This window comes from Octopus sinensis, linkage group LG8, assembly GCF_006345805.1.
Source record: "Octopus sinensis linkage group LG8, ASM634580v1, whole genome shotgun sequence".
NCBI lineage: Eukaryota > Metazoa > Mollusca > Cephalopoda > Octopoda > Octopodidae > Octopus > Octopus sinensis.
Window position 1 is genome coordinate 92,905,455 of NC_043004.1, and position 19,190 is coordinate 92,924,644.

The 19,190-nt window shown below is 40.0% G+C and overlaps 1 protein-coding gene across 1 annotated transcript; it reads right to left on the reverse strand.

Moving 5' to 3' along the window:
• Positions 1-506: 506 nt before the first annotated feature.
• LOC115215097 (COP9 signalosome complex subunit 5) lies at positions 507-18,580 on the reverse strand. The gene is made up of 7 exons (XM_029784261.2): positions 18,394-18,580; positions 10,778-11,012; positions 8,076-8,204; positions 5,832-5,897; positions 3,243-3,440; positions 2,044-2,192; positions 507-756 (listed from the first exon to the last, which is right to left on the reverse strand). Exons 1-7 carry the CDS (start codon positions 18,525-18,527, stop codon positions 579-581), a joined length of 1,089 nt encoding a protein of 362 aa, XP_029640121.1. The 5' UTR covers positions 18,528-18,580; the 3' UTR covers positions 507-578.
• Positions 18,581-19,190: the final 610 nt, after the last annotated feature.

A 19,190-nucleotide genomic window follows, 5' to 3' on the forward strand; every position in this document is an offset into this window, starting at 1 on the left:
GTGTATGTGCATATATATATATATATATATATATATATATATATATGTATGTATGTATGTATGTATGTATACACACACACACACACAAATACAGATCTATAAAACACATGCATTCTGCATGTAAAGTAGCTCAGTAGAGTATCAAGTCCACATTAACAGTGTCAGTAGTAATCTGCAATAAGCACCAAATAGAGATTATGGTCTAATTAAACTATATGACACTTAAGATATCACCTTACCTCAAGCTATCGTCAAGATTATCAAGCTATCATTAAGATATTAATCTATCCTTAATATACATCAAGCTATCCTCACATTATCAAGCAGTTATACTCATCAAAATATCTTACCACTATAGAAACAATATCCAAACGGTGTCAGCAAATATCTTATCACCTCATTTACTCAGAATATCAAATATCAGCAATGAAAGCAATAATATTAATAATCCTTAATAGCAGTACTTGTCTTCTTTATGTTTTAGAGATTTTTCTTTGTTTTTTTGATGTGATAAAAGTTCATTTTGAAAATGTCTTATTTTTGGATGTTTGTTGTTGTTTTTTTTGTTTTTCATTCACTTATGTAGACATCTTCTCTTCATCAACTACCATGGCAACATCAGATGTCCCTGGTTTTGCTTGGTCAATAGCTAGTGTGGCCGACTCGTTCCTATCTCCAACATGTACATGGTTAAACAGCCAGTCTTTAATCACTTGAGACATCAATCCATGGATAGCTTCAATGGTAGTTTTACACCTGATAACATATAGATAGAGAGAGGAGTGATACAAGAGAGAAATCAAGAATTTATAGTGTAATGAGACAAAGACTTAAATATTAACAACAATTGCTGCATTGTCTGACAGATGTTCCGATAGTATCAATCTCACCAGCCTTAGAGACTAAAGATCACAGCCAGTATTCCTTAAAACAAAAGTATAATTAATAAGACATGAATTAACTATTAAAATCTTAATGATTAGGTTAATCTTACCAACACAATTTGATATTCATCATTATGAGCACAAATTTGAAACAGAAAAGAATAGCAGGCTCACTAACAGGACTCCTTTTATTTCTCTATAATATGCCAGAATCGAAATCTATCAAAATCGATCAATGGAAATTGCAGCTGAGTTACCAGTGCACGTAAGAGAACCATCCGAACGTGGCCGTTGCCAGCGCTGCCCCGACTGGCCTCGTGCCGGTGGCACGTAAAAAGCGCCATCCATTCGTGGCCGTTGCCAGCCTCGCCTGGCCCCCGTGCTGGTGACACGTAAAAAGCACCCACTACACTCATGGAGTGGTTGGCATTAGGAAGGGCATCCAGTTGTAGAAACACTGCCAGATCAGACTGGGCCTGGTGCACCCTTTTGGCTTCCCAGACCCCAGTTGAACTGTCCAAACCATGCTAGCATGGAAAGCGGACGCTAAACGATGATGATGATGCCAGGGGACTACTTTACCAGTTTCCCTAAAGAGTGTTTGTGACTGTGTTCTCAAAGTAGGTATTATAAATTGTTACTGCCATTTTAACTGTGCTATTCTATCTTTAATGCTTGTCAGTCGTTGTCGACAATGGCAGGACCTCACACAGGAAAAGGAGACGGGTCAAAGAGCATCCAGCTGTGGCTGATCAGACTGATGCATGTCAGATGGTTCTGCTGCAGGTCAGGCACCAGTCTGCTGGGAATGAAAGCAAGGGGTTGGCTCTGGACTTGCACAGCCCATGTTCTCTCTCTGCTCCTACAATCCTATTCTATTCATAGGAGGTGGCACTTCTGCTATGCCAGGCAGGGCAGTCCTGTGCCTGTATTTCTCTAGTAGATAATTAATCACTCAGTGACTTAGTAGTAGCAGGATAGGTTATTCTACTAATATCCAAAACAATATTAATCAGAGAAGATTGAATGGCAGGCATTCTGTTATGTAATCATCTGGATAGTAGGCATAGTGCATAATTTGACATTACATGGAATATGATAAGTAAAATGTGACATACACTAGTACAATTAGTTGTTGAAAACGAACAGATTCTCTTACCCATCTTTAGTAGCTTTGGATAATTTGTCTTCTGATTTTTTCTCAAAGGCATCCATGCCAAGCATGAAACCACAGCGCCCCAGTTGTGCTTCAGACTGCTCAAGTTTTTCTGATAAATCAAAGATCTGGCCAGTTGTATATTCGGCATTCTGTAAGAAAACAATGCGAAAAAATCAGACAATACATTTCGTAAATATTGCTGATGAGACAGAGTTTCATTTTTGTTCAATGATGCACAATGGTTTCAATGCCAGTGAAATACTAGTTGTGTGATAGATACAACACAGAATTGATAGAGCATTGAACAAAAACCTTGTCATGTTTGAAAAAAAAAAAAAAAAATAAGTACTAGCGTCAACATAAACAATTGTATGTTAGAAAGCAGTGCTACAGCATGACTGAAACTAGTAAAAAAAAATGTTTATCTTCCTCTTTATCCTCATCATATTTTAGTCTCCATAAGAATTTATATAAAAAAGTTGTTTTTGAATTCAGAATGTAAAGGTACATAAATAAATACTGTAAGATATTATATCAACTTCACAACTCATTCTGATATATTACTACTACCATTGCAATCAGCACTGTAACAACAACTGCTTAGGATATTTTAATAATAGTAGCTTCTAAGATAATAATAATAATAAAACATTGTGTACAGTGCTCAGGTGCACTACAACTCATCTAAAGTGTATGTATAGTACATAGGGTAATGTACAAGCGTCAGGAAAAGAACAGTGCATGAGTCTGCATAGTAATAAAAATAATCCTAGTTTTGGCACAAGGCCTGCAATTTGAGGGGAAGGTGTCAGTAGATTACAACAACTCCAACACTTGATAACACTGAAAGATGATAGGTAAAAAAGAGCTGGAAGAAATGTTGCAAAGTATTTTGTCCGATGCACCAATGATTCTGCCAGTTCACTGCCTTAATGATAATTTCTGATGTAAGCACAAGCCCATAAACCTTCAAGAGGAGTACAGCCGATTACATTAACAGCAGTATTTGACTTATATTTACTTTTACCAATCCTGGAAGAATAAATCAGCAAGGTTGCAGGAAAGAGGGTTAAAACTCAGAAAATAAACAGATGCTACCTAATATCAAGATATTTCTTATCCTGCTCCACCATCGTAATAAAAATAGTAGTAAAGGGGAACAAATGAAGAGAAAAAGATTTTTAAAAAAAGTAACTTACAGCCAGAAAACTTGATGAACTTAATGTATTGACCCAGTATTTGTTCCAGAGGGACTCCAATAACTTACGATCCAACGATGACTTGAAATAGGATACATCGAGAGAATAGTACTGCTTGCAGTGCACACCAAAATCTTCAATCTTGTTTAGTGGAATGGACTGATACTCAGATGGTCCCTCGTCTGCAGGTCGATAACCCTGTGAAAAAAGATTGAGTTTTGTTTCAAATACTATTCATTTTATCACATTTCTGTCAAGTTTCAATATCAATCAAAACTTTTCACAGCCTCTACAAATGCTGGACTGCATTATCTCCAGGTATTTTAATTTGTGATGTTGTTCTCATTTACCAGACCTATAATCAAAGGTATTCATTATGTATAATCATCTTATTTATGTGCTCTTCTTTTTTCAGACAGAAGCATGTGATCTGAAGGACATTTGGCAGTTATTTCTGGTAAGTTGAGGATCCAAAGAGAGGTTCTTTCATTGGTTCATTTATCTAATATTCTTTCTCTCTCCCTTTGTATATAAATATATAATCTTTTTGGCCATGAAAAATATTACCTTGTCTTCAAACAAATGAAGATAGGAAACAGGAAAGGCATCCAACCATAGAAAATCTGCCTCGTATGTGTGTGTGTGTTAAAGGGTATCATACAATTCATATGCAGGCCACCACTAGTTTCATGGTCTGAAAAGAAATCCTACATTTGTCAGACCTAGTAAATAAAATTCCTAAACTACAAACTGAACATTTAATCATGCTAATTTCATCAATATACTCCAAGATCTTCCCCATTCAGAGAATCTAAGACAGACTTTAGGAACAAGTGCTTCTCAGTAACATCATGTACTTTCCTTCTTGCTTGCTTCCATTTTTCCATACTTATATAGAGTAAAAAGTTGACTTGTTTCCTAAAGTTGTGTGAGGTTCCTCTGCATCTCTTGCCTAACTACTCAGAAGTGGTATTTGTTTCAAGACTTAGTCACACAGAAAAGGATATTATCGTTGACCTTTTGCAGGGCCTCCAAGACAGATGATGAAGCAGCACAACATATAGTAAAACAGGCGCGGGCATGGCTGTGTGGTTAGGGAGCTTGCTTCCTGGCTACATGGTTTCAGGTTCAGTCCCACTGCGTGGCACTTTGGGCAGGTGTCTTCTACTATAGCCCCGAGCCGACCGGAGCTTTGTGATTGAATTCGGTAGGCGGAAGTTACTGCTGTGTGTGTATGTGTTCGTATAGCTGCTCAGTGGAAAGAAAGAGAGGGAAATGCAGCAAATTTTTTTATGATCGTTTCTTTTGTTATTCGTTTTCATTAGCTTCTTCATACATTATTGCTGCCATTCATCGCTAGATTTTTCTCATTAGACTTTCTTTTATACACAGTCATAGAGATTGGCTCACATATGCTTTGGTACAGTGAAGCAATAGGACCACTACACATAAACACAAAACTTACAGTGAAACCACATTTATCGAAACATGAGTACTTGATTCAATGAACACAGTAGATCAATTTTCAACATCTTTATCACTGTTTTTAATGCCCACTTTTCCATGCCTGAGCTGAATTTGTTGAGGCAGATTTTCCTGCTGCTAACCATCTCCAATAACTAAACAAGTCTCAGAACACTGGAAACAAAGGACACCATTTGCATGATAGTGACACGTGCTTACGACTATCACACAAAGTTAAGGCAAGGAAACAGTAACACACACATATGACAGGCTCCTTTTCGGCTTCTTAACTACCATATCCACTCATAATACTTTAATTAACCTGGAACTATAAATGAAGAGACTAACCCAGTTTGCCATGCAGGGAGACTGAACTTGAAACCATGTTGTTGGAAAGCGGACTGCTTACCACACAGTCACACCTGTATCTATAAACATGATATTGAAAAATACTACTGTGCTCTTCAAGGCTACACCATGTTCTTTGGCATTTGGTGACAATAATTTGTGAGATTTATTATGTCTGGCCCCCGTGTCAGTGGCACGTAAAAGCACCATCCGTTCGTGTCCGTTGCCAGCCTCGCCTGGCCCCCGTGCCGGTGACACGTAAAAGCACCTTCCATTCGTGGTCGTTTGCCAGCTCTGTCTAGCCCCCGTGTCGGTGGCATGTAAAAGCACCATCCATTCGTGTCCATTGCCAGCATCGCCTGGCCCCGTGCCGGTGACACGTAAAAGCACCATCCGTTCGTGGCCGTTTGCCAGCTCTGTCTGGCACCTGTGCGGGTGGCACGTAAAAAGCACCCACTACACTCACGGAGTGGTTGGCATTAGGAAGGGCATCCAGCCGTAGAAACACTGCCAGATCTGACTGGGCCTGACAAAGCCTTCCAGCTTCACAGACCCCAGTTGAACCATCCAACCCATGCTAGCATGGAAAGCGGACGCTAAATGATGATGATGATTATCAATATATAAGACATTGTCATTCCTTTCCCTGTTAACTGAGGGTTTGTTGTGTATCAAACAAAATAGATATTTCAAGATAGTTACCAAAATCATGTCATACAAAACAAAAGAAGTCATTCACTTTACGGTAGAAATTCTGTATAAAGTCAAGCAACTTACCTTTGGGTAGGTACGAAAAGCTCCCATATTCACCTTGCCAGCTGATATAGTTCTGACAGGATCAACCTAACAAAAAAATCATACAGTGGAATGAGTGCTAAATAAATCTATTATTTCAATAACCAGAATAACTGTGATATCAGCATTAGTAGATATTTTAGTAACAGATAACACACTGTATATTGGTGATGGTTGTAGTAGTTGAAACCAAAGGCAGGCTTGAAGAAAAAGGTTTTCAACATAGATGGTACTACCCTTAAGGAAACACGGGGCATATTGGAGGGGGTAATGAGGCAATATACTTATCATGCTAAATTTTACCTATAGTAGTAATTATATTATATAGAGGATTCAGAGTGGTGCTGCAATTTATGACTAAGCAATGAAATAAATTTGCAGTAAGTCTAAGAGAAAACTTATGACGTCTTTTGACTTGATATAGAAAATTTAGCTAGATCACACAAGGCAGGGAGAAGTCATTAACTTGCAATGTATGAAGTAAATTTATATCTTTTGTCTTTATTATCATCATCATCATCATCATCATTTAGCGTCCGTTTTCCATGCTAGCATGGGTTGGACGGTTCAACTGGGGTCTGTGAAGCTGGAAGGCTTCATCAGGCCCAGTCTGATCTGGCAGTGTTTCTACGGCTGGATGCCCTTCCTAACGCCAACCACTCATTGAGTGTAGTGGGTGCTTTTTACATGCCACCCGCACAGGTGCCAGACAGAGCTGGCAAACGGCCACGAACGGATGGTGCTTTTACGTGTCACCGGCACAGGGGCCAAGCGAGGCTGGCAATGGACACGAATGGATGGTGCTTTTACGTGCCACCGACACGGGGGCCAGACAGCATCGTTGAACATAGCTAGTCATAATTTCACTGTTAAAAGCTTATACAATCCGTTTGAGTAAAATTTATAAACTATCATACTTTATGGAGTCTTGCAGATAAATTGTGACCAATTTTAAGCAGTTGACTTAGTGAGTTTAACATTTCATTTTTTGACAAAACTTTGCTTGCTTGAAAATCTAATTCTCCTCTTTATTTTTCAGGTAAATAGCAAAAAGTCATGGAACAACTGAATCATTTCACCATTGTTGCTTTGGCATGCAATGGGCACACTGCCAATAAAATTGTTAAGATGATGAAACTTCCAAATGCAACAGTTTATTGTGTGTATAAACAATTTAAAGAAGAGGGAAAGACTGATAGAAAAGAACACAAGACTTGAAGTGATTCCAACTGTAATCGAAAGTTTCTCGCTGGCTTCAAATGCTCAGTTGAAGCCGACCCATTCACATCTATGACACCTCTTGCAAAGAAACACGTGTCACTTTCCACAGTGTCCAGAGCTGTGAACAGGAACCCTGGCATGACTTAGCTATGTTCGACGATGCTGTCACTTCCTAACAGCCAAGGCCAAAGCATTCAGAGTCGAGAGATGATCAAAGCTTCTGTTATTCATCAAGCATCAAGGTGCAAGAAAAACATATGTTTGTGAATGAGAAGTTCACCTTGGACGATGAGGCAAATTAGAAATTCTTGAATCGCAGAAATTCTCAAGTGATTGCATACAACTTTTCTGACGTCCCTACTGTGTTTGAGACTAAGAATTCTACCTCTGTAATGGAAGTGTCATGAATCCACACTTCATTGAGTCTGGATTAAAGATTGGCACAAAGGAGTATCTGGACACTCTGAAGAACTCCCTATTATGGAGCAGAAGTTTGGGCTTGACAATGTGGTGCTTATCCAGGATTCTGCACCATGCCATGAGTCAAAAGCAACACAGGCCTTCCTTAGTGAGAAGGTGCCACTTTTTGAGAAGGCCAACATCTGGCCCAGTAATAGCCGAGATCTCAACCTTCTTGATTACTTTTTATAGGGCATACTTCAAGCATGGACCAGTGCCTCATCACACTTGAGTGTCAACAGCCTGAAGACTTGCATCATGCATGTGACATACAAAATCAAAAAGGCAGAGGTTGTGGCAGCTGCGAACAAAATTTCATTCTCGTATGGAGGCAGGAATTGCCCAAAAGGGTGGTCATACTGAGTAATAAACATTTACATTGTAATAAATGTTACATTAAAATTATATCAAATATTATTTTAGTATTTATAACCAGTTTTATGCATCGTAAGAATTGTTTCAATTTATCTGCAAGACCCTGTACATAACATGCATCAAAGAACATCGAGAACAAAAAAGAAAGTGAATTTATAGCATCAAACTTACCACAATGGCAACGAAAGGCTCCTGGAATTGTTGGTTTAACATTTGAGTGCTGACATCAATACCAGAAAGCCAGCATCCATACCCTGGATGACTGTGGTACCAACCAATCACATTTTCAAGACGACCAACCTAAATAGAAAACATTTCGAAAGGTAATCAGTTCATATTTGACAGATTTATTAAGAAACCTTTACTGTAATGGAAAAGGGAAACAAATTTCTGAATTGAGGTTAGAATTTTGTTTCATCTCTGTGCTTCAGTGTAATTTTCAGTGAACAAATTCAGCAACTGTCTGCAGCTGCTATATTTTCCAACATACAAGACGAGTTTTTCAGACCAAAATCTGCAGCCAAAGAAAAAAAAAAAAAAGTGACCAAAAGTTCCACGTGAAATGCAGCAGGATTTGGTAAGAGAGTGATGATATTTGAACGTTTGCAATATATGTCAACTTATATGCTGCAAAATACAGTACTCTCAAGTAAATGCAAAGTGTACATAACATGAATAGACTTAAGTCTTCATAGATGCTGAGGGTGGCACATTGAAAATGTTTTGGAATCATCATTGTTACACCATGCTTTAGCATCCATTATGGTAACCTGGAAGCGTTAAAGCCAAGGTATTTAAGAGAATCATATTCAAAATCTCAATCTATAAGATAAGGTGATGACTAATCAAACTCCAAAGTAAACCAATACATTTCTGTTTATAAACAGTAAACAATAAGGAAATATAAGAGGTAAAAACTCATCTGAAAGAAACACTAAATATTATCAAAATTATAAATGCAAACAAATAATGAACCACACACTAGTCCCCTAGTGAATAAGGAAGTTATTACTCTTAGTTTAGAAACAAAGGTACTTATTCGGAAGTTAGTCAAGAACTTTGTACACCTTTATAAAAAAGACACCTCATGATAGAAATATTATTATTTCTAAGTCTCTCTAAAGGACACTACGGCAGTGGTACTGGATATTAATAGTTATTACCAAGCTAATATGGCAGTCCAAAAATATAGGACGAATGCTGCCGTTGATTAGCTCCAAGAGGCCATTGCTCCTAGCTATGGACACATAAGTGTAAGCTATGGACACATAAGAGATGCAGCAATGTCAAAGGAAGGCTAACTAGGAAGATGGTTTTTGTATGTGGCAGATGCTCAGGAACAATAAACACTGAAAATGCTCTGAGACCAACTTCCATCACTTTCCAGGGAGAAAAACTAGAAATAGTTGATAGTTTCCGTTACCTAGGTGACCAAGTCAGCAGCGGGGGCGGGTGTGCTGAAAGTGTAACTGCTAGAGTAAGAATAGCTTGGGCAAAGTTCAGAGAGCTCTTACCTCTGCTGGTGACAAAAGGCCTCTCGCACAGAGTGAAAGGCAGACTGTATGATGCGTGTGTACGAACAGCCATGCTACATGGCAGTGAAACATGGGCCGTGACTGCTGAGGATATGCGTAAGCTCGCTAGAAATGAAGCCAGTATGCTCCGATGGATGTGTAAGTACCTTGAGAGAAAAGCTGGACCTAAGAAGCATCAGTTGTGGTGTGCAAGAGAGACGTTTGCGCTGGTATGGTCATGTGGCGAGAATGGATGAAGATAGTTGTGTGAAAAAGTGCCACACCCTAGCGGTTGAGGGAACCTGTGGAAGAGGCAGACCCAGGAAAACCTGGGACGAGGTGGTGAAGCACGACCTTCGAACTTTAGGTCTCACTGAGGAAATGACTAGAGACCGAGACCTCTGGAAGTGTGCTGTGCGCGAGAAGACCCGGCAGGACAAGTGAGTCCATAACCCGTGGCCTTCTACATGGGATGGAGCCAGCCTACGTATGCATACCTTCCCTTCTTGGGACACAAAACTCTACTTGTGAAGACGTGTTGAGGCAAGTGAGGATCAGAATCGAAATCGATCAATGGAAATTGCGGATGTGTTACCAGTGCCGGTGGCATGTCGAAACTCTACTTGTGAAGACCCGTTGAGGCAAGTGAGGATCAGAATCGAAATCGATCAATGGAAATCGATCAATGGAAATTGCAGATGTGATACCAGTGCCGGTGGCATGTAAGAGAACTTTCCGTTTCGCGACCGTTGCCAGCACCGCCCCGTTTCGTGTCCGTTGCCAGCCTCGCCTGGCACATAAAAAGCACCATCCGTTCGTGGCCGTAGCCAGCTCTGTCTGGCACCAGTGCGGGTGGCACGTAAAAAGCACCCACTACACTCACGGAGTGGTTGGCGTTAGGAAGGGCATCCAGCCGTAGAAACACTGCCAGATTTGACTGGGCCTGATGAAGCCTTCTGGCTTCACAGACCCCAGTAGAACCGTCCAACCCATGCTAGCATGGAAAACGGACGCTAAACGATGATGATGATGATGATGATATACATACAGACAGAAGACTGAGTGGGAGAGAGAGAATTTATTAACTGAATACAATTGGCATAAACACTTTCCCTCTCTTCATACACATAAAGAAAAATATGCTCGCACAGAGAGAGAGAGAGAGAAAACAAGAGAAACATTAAAATGTCTGACATCAAATAAGTCAGCATTGAAACAACAATGCCAAAAGAGTAGGTGCCAAAATATCTTAAACCCAACAGGCACACCTCAGTGCAGCAGTTGCCCCTTGCATTAAAAGGAACAACAAGTGGTGGGACTATCATGGAATGACAGAAATAATAATACAATTTGACTTACTTGTTTTGATGATTCAGTATAGGCGGCCATGTACTCGTATGCCTGAGCCTGTGCATTTACTCGGGTCTCAGTTCCTTCCACAGGGGCAGCAAAACTGTCCATAACTAACATGGTGTTGCCATCAACTTTACCTAGCAAGAGACCCATTACTTCAAGGTTTCCACCTGATCGAGCGTGCATGACCATTTTGAGGAGAGCTAGAGCTGAGATTTTTATATACTTGAAGTAATGCGGACTGAAAATAAAAAGAAACAGGGAACCCTATTTTAGCAATGTAAATACATAAAACAGTTATGCATTTCTTCACAATTACATATATACTTACTTTTACTTGTTTCAGTCATTTGACTGTGGCCATGCTGGAGCACCGCCTTTAATCAAGCAACTCAACTCCGGGACTTATTCTTTGTAAGCCCAGTACTTATTCTATCGGTCTCTTTTGCTGAACTGCTAAGTAACGGGGACATAAACACACCAGCATCGGTTGTCAAGCAATGCTAGGGGAACAAACACACACACGCATATATATATATATATATATATATATATATATATATATATACATACATATATACGATGAGCTTCTTTCAGTTTCCGTCTACCAAATCCACTCAAAAGGCTTTGGTCGGCCCGAGGCTATAGTAGAAGACACTTGCCCAAGGTGCCACACAGTGGGACTGAACCCGGAACCATATGGTTGGTAAACAAGCTACTTACCACACAGCCACTCCTGCGCCTATATATACATATACACATGCATAGACATGTATATGGGTACAAACAAAAAGCTTCCAAAACATATTAATGCTTCAAATTTATAAGATAACTGTGATTCACTCTATTGTTGCTCAGAGTTTCCATGTCTTGTGAATGAGGATAGGTAATAGGGTTTCTGCAGAGCTTCTAATATAAGGCTGATTTTTCTAGTTAAGGCAGATTACATGATTGAAATGGTGACAATAAAACTGTCACTCAGCAACTATGGAGACCAATTGAATAATCCTTTTCATCTGTCTTTACGTTCTGAGTTCAAATTCCGCCAAGGTTGACTTTGTCTTTCATCCTTTTGGAGTCGATAAATTAAGTACCAGTTACATACTGGGGTTGATCTAATCAACTATCCCCTCCCCAAACATTTCAAGCCTCGTGCCTAGAGTAGAAAAGAATACATAATCCTTTACTTGGAAAACAGGTATGGGTTGGTGACAGGAATGGTATCCAGCTGCAAATTGCCACCTTACAATAAGTCTGTTTAACTCATGCTAGCATAGAAGAACCGATGTAAACGGAACAAGCAATATACATGATATGTGTATGTGTGCATATAAACATCATCATCATCAATATTTTCTACTTTCCAAGCTGACATAGGTTGAATGGCTCAGCATAGCCCAAGTCATATTCATAGTTACTGCCCTTCTGGATGGATTGCCCATGTGCATATCATTGTAATACTTACAATAAAATGAGCTTTGACTTTTGCAGTCTATTGATTTATTTATTTTTTTTGCAGATAGTGGTTATATTTGTATTAATTTTTACCCTTTTAAAATGAGTTTAGACTCATATCAAACACAGCTATGTGAATTCAAAAGAGGCTTTTCAGCAATGGAATTAACAAGAAATATTTGTTCTGTGACAGGATATGCTTCTCAACACCAACTACTTTACAGCTTTTAATGAGTGTATATTATACTGTGGTTCCAGCTTTTGTCAAGTTACAATCTACTCAGCACTACTTTACAGTTTGTCCATTCACCCACTTATTTGACAAGCAAAAAAATTCTTTGGGTTTTAAAACATCTGAAAAGATGACAGTTGGATGTTGCTAGGTGAGGAAAAGAAGGCAAACACGGAAAACTTCTATATTCAATGTCACAATCTTTTCCTGAGTGACTTGGCAATATATGGTCATGCATCATCATGTAAGAACAACAACTCCTTTATGATTGACCAATGATGAATGCTTTTGCTACAAATTATTGTGCAATGCTTCTAACAACAATATTTGTCTGCAACGACTGTTTTGCTCTGGTTTAACACTTCATGATAGACAACACTCTTCATACCTCACTAAACAGAGAATAACTTCTTTCTAGTGCAGTCCTGGTTGGAGGATGGATTCTTCCTTTTCACTGAGTGCTAAACAATGTTGGATTTGTTGAATATGATCATAGGGAACCCACTTTTCTGAGAAGCAGTCAGATGTTGCGGGAGACCCACTGACCAACTTTAGACACGTTTCCTAGTTCATGAAGGTGTTTTATGATCAAAATGCGACTTGTATCGGACTATTTTGTTAATTCTTGTTCAAGTATGCTTTGGATCATTGTCAACTACGGTTTTCAAAAGTTCAATATTGAAAGAACTTGGTCGTCCAGATTGAGAGGAAACTGCTAGAGAAAAACAAGCCAAACTATTGCTGGCATGTCCAAACACTTTAAGCTTCATTACCATTCACAGAACAAATCATCATCATCATCATCATCATCGTTTATCGTCCGTTCTCCATGCTAGCATGGGTTAATTCCATTGCTGAAAAGCTTCTTTTGAATTCACATAGCTGTGTTTGATATGAGTCTAAACTCATTTTAAAAGGGTAAAAATCAATACAAATATAACCTCTATGGTATAAAATAATCTGCAAAGAAAAAAATAAATCAATAGACTGCAAAAGTCAAAGCTCATTTTATTGTAAGTATTATAAAAGACCCCTCAAAGTGATCATGTCAAAAATGCCACAGGACTTTTTCCAACCTTATATATGTGTATGTATATAATTATTAGTGTATATGTGTGTGTGTATGGAGACAACGACTAGTGGGCAGACCTTTGACAATATGCTGTGTTTGAGCAAGTGAAAATGTGGTCATGGCCGATGCTGGTGTCACGTAACTGGCATAGAAAAGGTACCTTTCAAGCCTCATAGAGGCAAGGTGGCCAATGCTGGTGGCATGTAAAAAGCACCTTTTGAGTGTGTTGGGCCTCAGGGAGGCAATGACAAATGACCAAGGCCATTGGGCCATGCTTGAGAAGACCCATCAAGCCAAGTGAAATTGTAGTCATGGAAGATACTGGTGTCATGCAAATGCCGGTGGCACATAAAAAGCACCCATAACACTCTTGGAGTGGTTGGTGTTGAGAAGGGCATCCAGCCATAGAAACCATACCAAATCAGACTAGAGTCCGGTACAGCCTTCCAGCTTGCCAGCCCTGGTCAAAATGTCCAACCCATGCCAGCATGGACAATGGATGTTAAATGATGATGATGATGATATATATATTAATGTATATGTGTGTATGTGTTTGTGTGTGTTTATATGTATACCATCATTATTGTTTAACATCCGTTTTCCATGCTGGCATGGGTTGGATGGTTTGACTGAGGTCTAGAAAGCCAGTGACTGCACCAGGCTCCAATCTGATCTGGCAATGTTTCTACAGTTGGATGCCCTTCCTACACTCTGAGAGTGTAGTAGGTGCTTTTTACGTGCCACTGGCACAGGAGCCAGTCAGGTGGGTCTGGCATCGATCACGTTTGGATAGTGCTTTTTATGTGCCACCAGCACAGAGACCAGTCAGAGAATACTGGCATCGGCCATGTTTGGATGGTGCTATGTCAAACTGACATGAAAGCCAGTCAGGCGCACCTGGAATCAACCATATTCGGATGATGCTTTTAACATGCCACCAGCACAGGAGCCAGTCAGGTGCACCTGGCATCGACCACATCCAGATGATGCTTTTTACATTCGACCGACACAGGAACCAGTCAGGGGGTACTGGCCACCGCTATGATATTGGTTTTATTTGACTCGACAGGTCTTCTCAAGTATATCATATCACCCGATGCATCAGGGGTACTCTTAACTGGGCCGGACATGCGTGGCTGTGATCTCACTTATATATATATGTGTGTGTGTGTGTATATATATACACACACACACATATATAAATATATATATTATATGATCTTCAAGTGTTGGGCCTCACTGAGGCAATGATGAGTGACTGAGACCTTTGGCGATATGCTGTGCTTGAGAAGACTTGTAAAGCCAAATGAAATCGTAGTTGTGGCCATTGCCAGTGTCATGTGAATGGCACCCATGAAATCATAATGATTGTTGCTGGTAGAATGCCAGGCCTCACAGAGGCAATAATAAGTGACTGAGGCCTTTGGTGATATGCTGTGCTTGAGAAGACTTGTCAAGCCAAGTGAAATCATAGTCATGGCCTTGGCAGTGTCATGTAAAATCATACTTATGCCAGTGGCACATAAAAAGCACCCATTACACACTCAGAGTGGTTGGCATTACAAAGGGCATCCAGCCAAAGAAACCATGCCAAATCAGACTGGAGTCTGGTGCAGCTCTCCAGTTTACTAGTTCTAGTCAAACCATCTAACTCATGCCAGCATAGAAAGCGGACGTTAAATGATGATGATGATAAATATATATAAGTAAATACATATATCATCACCATTTAACAGCATCCGTGTTCGATGCAGGCATGAGCTGGACAGTTTAATATAGGATCCAATGGATTTAATGTCTACTTTTGCTCTTTTTATCAACAACTGCTTTGCAGTGTATTCTTATGTGGCACCAGCATTAGTGAGATCATGCAGCTTGCCTAACTACAAACCCCAAGAGAGGTGACTTCATGCTATGAGAGAAGGAGCCAAAGCACAACAGCTATATAGCTCCTCTTGCTGTGGAAGAGCTACATAGCAACTCACATTTTACAAAAGAGGGTGTGGTGATCGGGGTGGTATTGAGAAGACATAAAAATAGTGGTGATGAGGTGTCTAGGTGAACCCTCAAGACATGAGGTGTGTAGCAGTGAAAGGAGATAGTAGAACAGGGAATGTGGATAGGTAGAATTTGATAGTGTATGGGAGAATGAGAGATATGAAGTGGGTGAGGAAGTAAATATAATGAATGAAGGACAAGTATTGAGGGATAAGTAGAAGAGACAGGGAAGAGGAGGAGACAGCTATGGAGATTGGACAGGGCTGAAGGATGGACGTAATGAGTGGCAGATAAGGAATGACCAATAATGCATGTGGGTGAAGAGCTGCAAAATAATAATGATGATATAGCAGAGAGGAGAAAGATGGAAAAGAGAGAGATGACGTGATTGGGTAAGTTGCAAGAGTGTGAGAAGTAGAGAGAGGCAGGTGTAATGCATAGGGAGATGAGACATGTGGTGGTAGAGGAAAGATAATCTGATGGTTCAGATAGGTGTTCAATGTAAAATGAGGGAGGGGAGGACAGTATTAAAAACAAAGAATCAATAACAAGAGGTCGTGGCAGTATCTTGAAAAGAAAATTGGACAAAGGGCTAGTGCCGCCTTGGCTGGCTTCCGTGCTGGTGGCCCGTTAAAAGCACCAACCAATCGTGGCTGATGCCAGATCGCCCCTGGCACCAGTGCAGGTGGCACGTAAAAAGCACCCACTACACTCACGGAGTGGTTGGAGTTAGGAAGGGCATCCAGCCGTAGAAACACTGCCAGATCAGACTGGAGCCTGGTGCTGCCCCGGGCTTCCCAGACCCCGGTCGAACCGTGCTAGCGCGGAAAACAGACGTTAAACAATGATGATGATGACAGCACTTTTAGAACTGTGTTTCACCAAGGTGGGCAGGTCATCTCAAGAACCACATATCACAAGTCATCATCTGACACCTTGTCATCTGTTCCATGAACTTCAAGGTCTTCAAATCAGCCTGCACATTTTGTGCCATATCTCCCTGGGTCTCCCTCTTGTATAAGCTCCATTCACATATGTATGGCACTTTTTCATACAGCTCTTTTCATCAATAACCATTACACATCCATACCAGTCCAGTCTTCCTTCTTGCACACTATAACTCTGACTCCTCTTACACTCAGATTTTCTCTCAGCACATTTATGCAACATTCATGCACACTTACATTGCACATTCAATGGAGCATGCTTTCTTCATTTTCTTTCCAGTCTTCTCAAGTCCCATTACCAAGCATCGTTGCAGTTCCAACATAAGCATCATACAATCTAACCTTTGTTACCAGAAACAGTAGTAGCTCCCTGAACTTTCCTCAACCCATTCTTACCCTGACTGCAATACTTCCAGAGCTACCACCTAATTATATCTCTTAGGTAACAAAAGCTATTGACTACTTCAAGTGAGCCATCAAGGCATTTAAAAGTATCTATTTCTTGTGTGCATACAGAATACACTGCTCCATTGCATCTATCACATGCAAAGTTTGTTCTCTGCTAGTCTGCTTGTGATTTCACTCCACCTTTTGTTCGTCCATACCTTACTATCAGTATAGCATAGAGAGTTTATCGCATATTGTGCAAGACCATTTCCTTCAAGATACAAGAGTTATGTCTTCTTTCCTACAAATTAAGACATTCATGTTTATTAACTTTACCATTAAGATCTCACAGTTCAAGGCTTAGAAATTTTCTAATTCGACCCAAAGATTCCGCAATGAGAACAAGATCGTTGGCATATACAAATCTAAAACTCCTCTGTGATGGTCATATGTACACATACACACATACATTTATAAACACATCAACATATATGTGCACACAGACACATGACTACTTTTCCAGGTTTGCATGGGTTAGACGGAATTTGTTGAGACAGAATTTTCTCTGGCCAGATGCAATACATCGTTGTACACGTGTGTGCGAGTATACATAAGGACATGTGTATATTAGAGGTATACATAACTGTATACAAAGATGTATTGCATCTGGTCATAGAAAAATCTGTCTGAACAAATTCCGTCTGATCCATGTAAGCATGAAAAAGTGGCTATGTGTATGTACACATACATGCAATGATGCGTAGCTGTGTGGTAAGAAGCTTGCTTCCCAACCACATGATTCCGGGTTCAGTACCACTGCGTGACACCTTGAGCAAGTGTCTTCTACTTGTGTCGAGCCGACCAAAGACTTGTGAGTGAATTTGGTTGACGGAAACTGAAAGAAGCCTGTCGTGTATGTGTCTCCTTCTCCCCGCCATCGCTTGACAATTGATGCTGATATGTTTACGTTCCCGAAACTTAGCAGTTTGGCAAAAGAGACCGATAGAATAAATACTATGTTTACAAAGAATAAGTCCTGGAGTCGATGTCTTCGACTAAAGGCGGTGCTCCAGCATGGCTGCAGTCAAATGACTAAAACAAGTATATATATACATATATATTGCCATATAATTTTATTTAACTCATATTACTTATACGTCGTATACATATAATACATTTTATATACATATAAACGCAAGATAATGGAATTTTTACACCAAAACAACAAAATACCCCCAAAGAATTTTATCTACTGTTCTAGCCATTTTAAACACGTAAATCTATAATATTAATTCTAACAAAGACACAAAGCCACAATTGCAGAGAACGATAAAATGAAAGAAATCCAATCTAATACTTAATTAGTACTCTATTATTCGTTTCAAGATAAATAAAACACAAAGTTGACAACGGTAATACATTGAATACAGAAGACAACGATTGCCAGGTTTCTTCTGTTGTTCTTCTTTACTGCTTTGGCAGAGATTTTTTTTGTTTTTATTCACGTTTAATATCAGTTAAAATGACTTACTTTTTCTCCCATGGTTTCGCTGTGAGTATATCCTGCTGTTGTTTCTTGTCGTACCGATATATTTCGTCCACACTGCTCACCGTTTCCACACTATTCTGCAGACACCAAGTCTTGTGCGAGGTTTCGGCATCCATGTTTACTTCTCCTAGCGGTGGTCGTCTCACATCCAATTACTTCCGCTGACAAGAGAAGACAACCGAGTAGAAACCGAGTCTACAAAAAATTGCCAAATCATGTAATAGGTGTTACATGCTTAGCGGTGGCGAGCTGGCAGAATCGTTAGCACGCCGGGCGAAATGCTTTGCGGTATTTCGTCTGCATTACGTTGTGAGTTCAAATTCCGCCGAGGTCGACTTTGCCTTTCATCCTTTCGGGGTCGATAAATTAAGTACCAGTTACGCACTGGGGTCGATGTAATCGACTTAATACCTTTGTCTGTCCTTGTTTGTCCCCTCTGTGTTTAGCCCCTTGTGGGTAATAAAGAAATAGGTATTTCGTCTGCCGTTACGTTCTGAGTTCAAATTCCGCCCAGGTCGACTTTGCCTTTCATCCTTTCGGGGTCGATAAATTAAGTACCAGTTACGCACTGGGGGCGATATAATCGACTTAATACCTATGTCTGTCCTCCTTTGTCCCCTCTCTGGTTAGCCCCTTGTGGGTAGTAAAGAAATAGGTATTTCGTCTGTCGTTACGATCCGAGTTCAAATTCCGCCGAGGTCGACTTTGCCTTTCATCCTTTCGGGGTCGATAAATTAAGTACCAGTTACGCACTGGGATCGATGTAATCGACTCAATCC

What these genes read in the sequence shown, in the direction of transcription:
- LOC115215097 (XM_029784261.2), bottom strand. Translation starts at nt 18,527, where the DNA reads ATGGATGCCGAAACCTCGCACAAGACTTGGTGTCTGCAGAATAGTGTG. An exon ending in ATACTGAATCATCAAAACAA is followed by an intron (nt 8,205 to 10,777) that starts GTAAGTCAAATT and finishes TTTTCTATTTAG; the next exon opens with GTTGGTCGTCTTGAAAATGT. An exon ending in GTTCATCAAGTTTTCTGGCT is followed by an intron (nt 2,193 to 3,242) that starts GTAAGTTACTTT and finishes GTTTTCTTACAG; the next exon opens with AATGCCGAATATACAACTGG.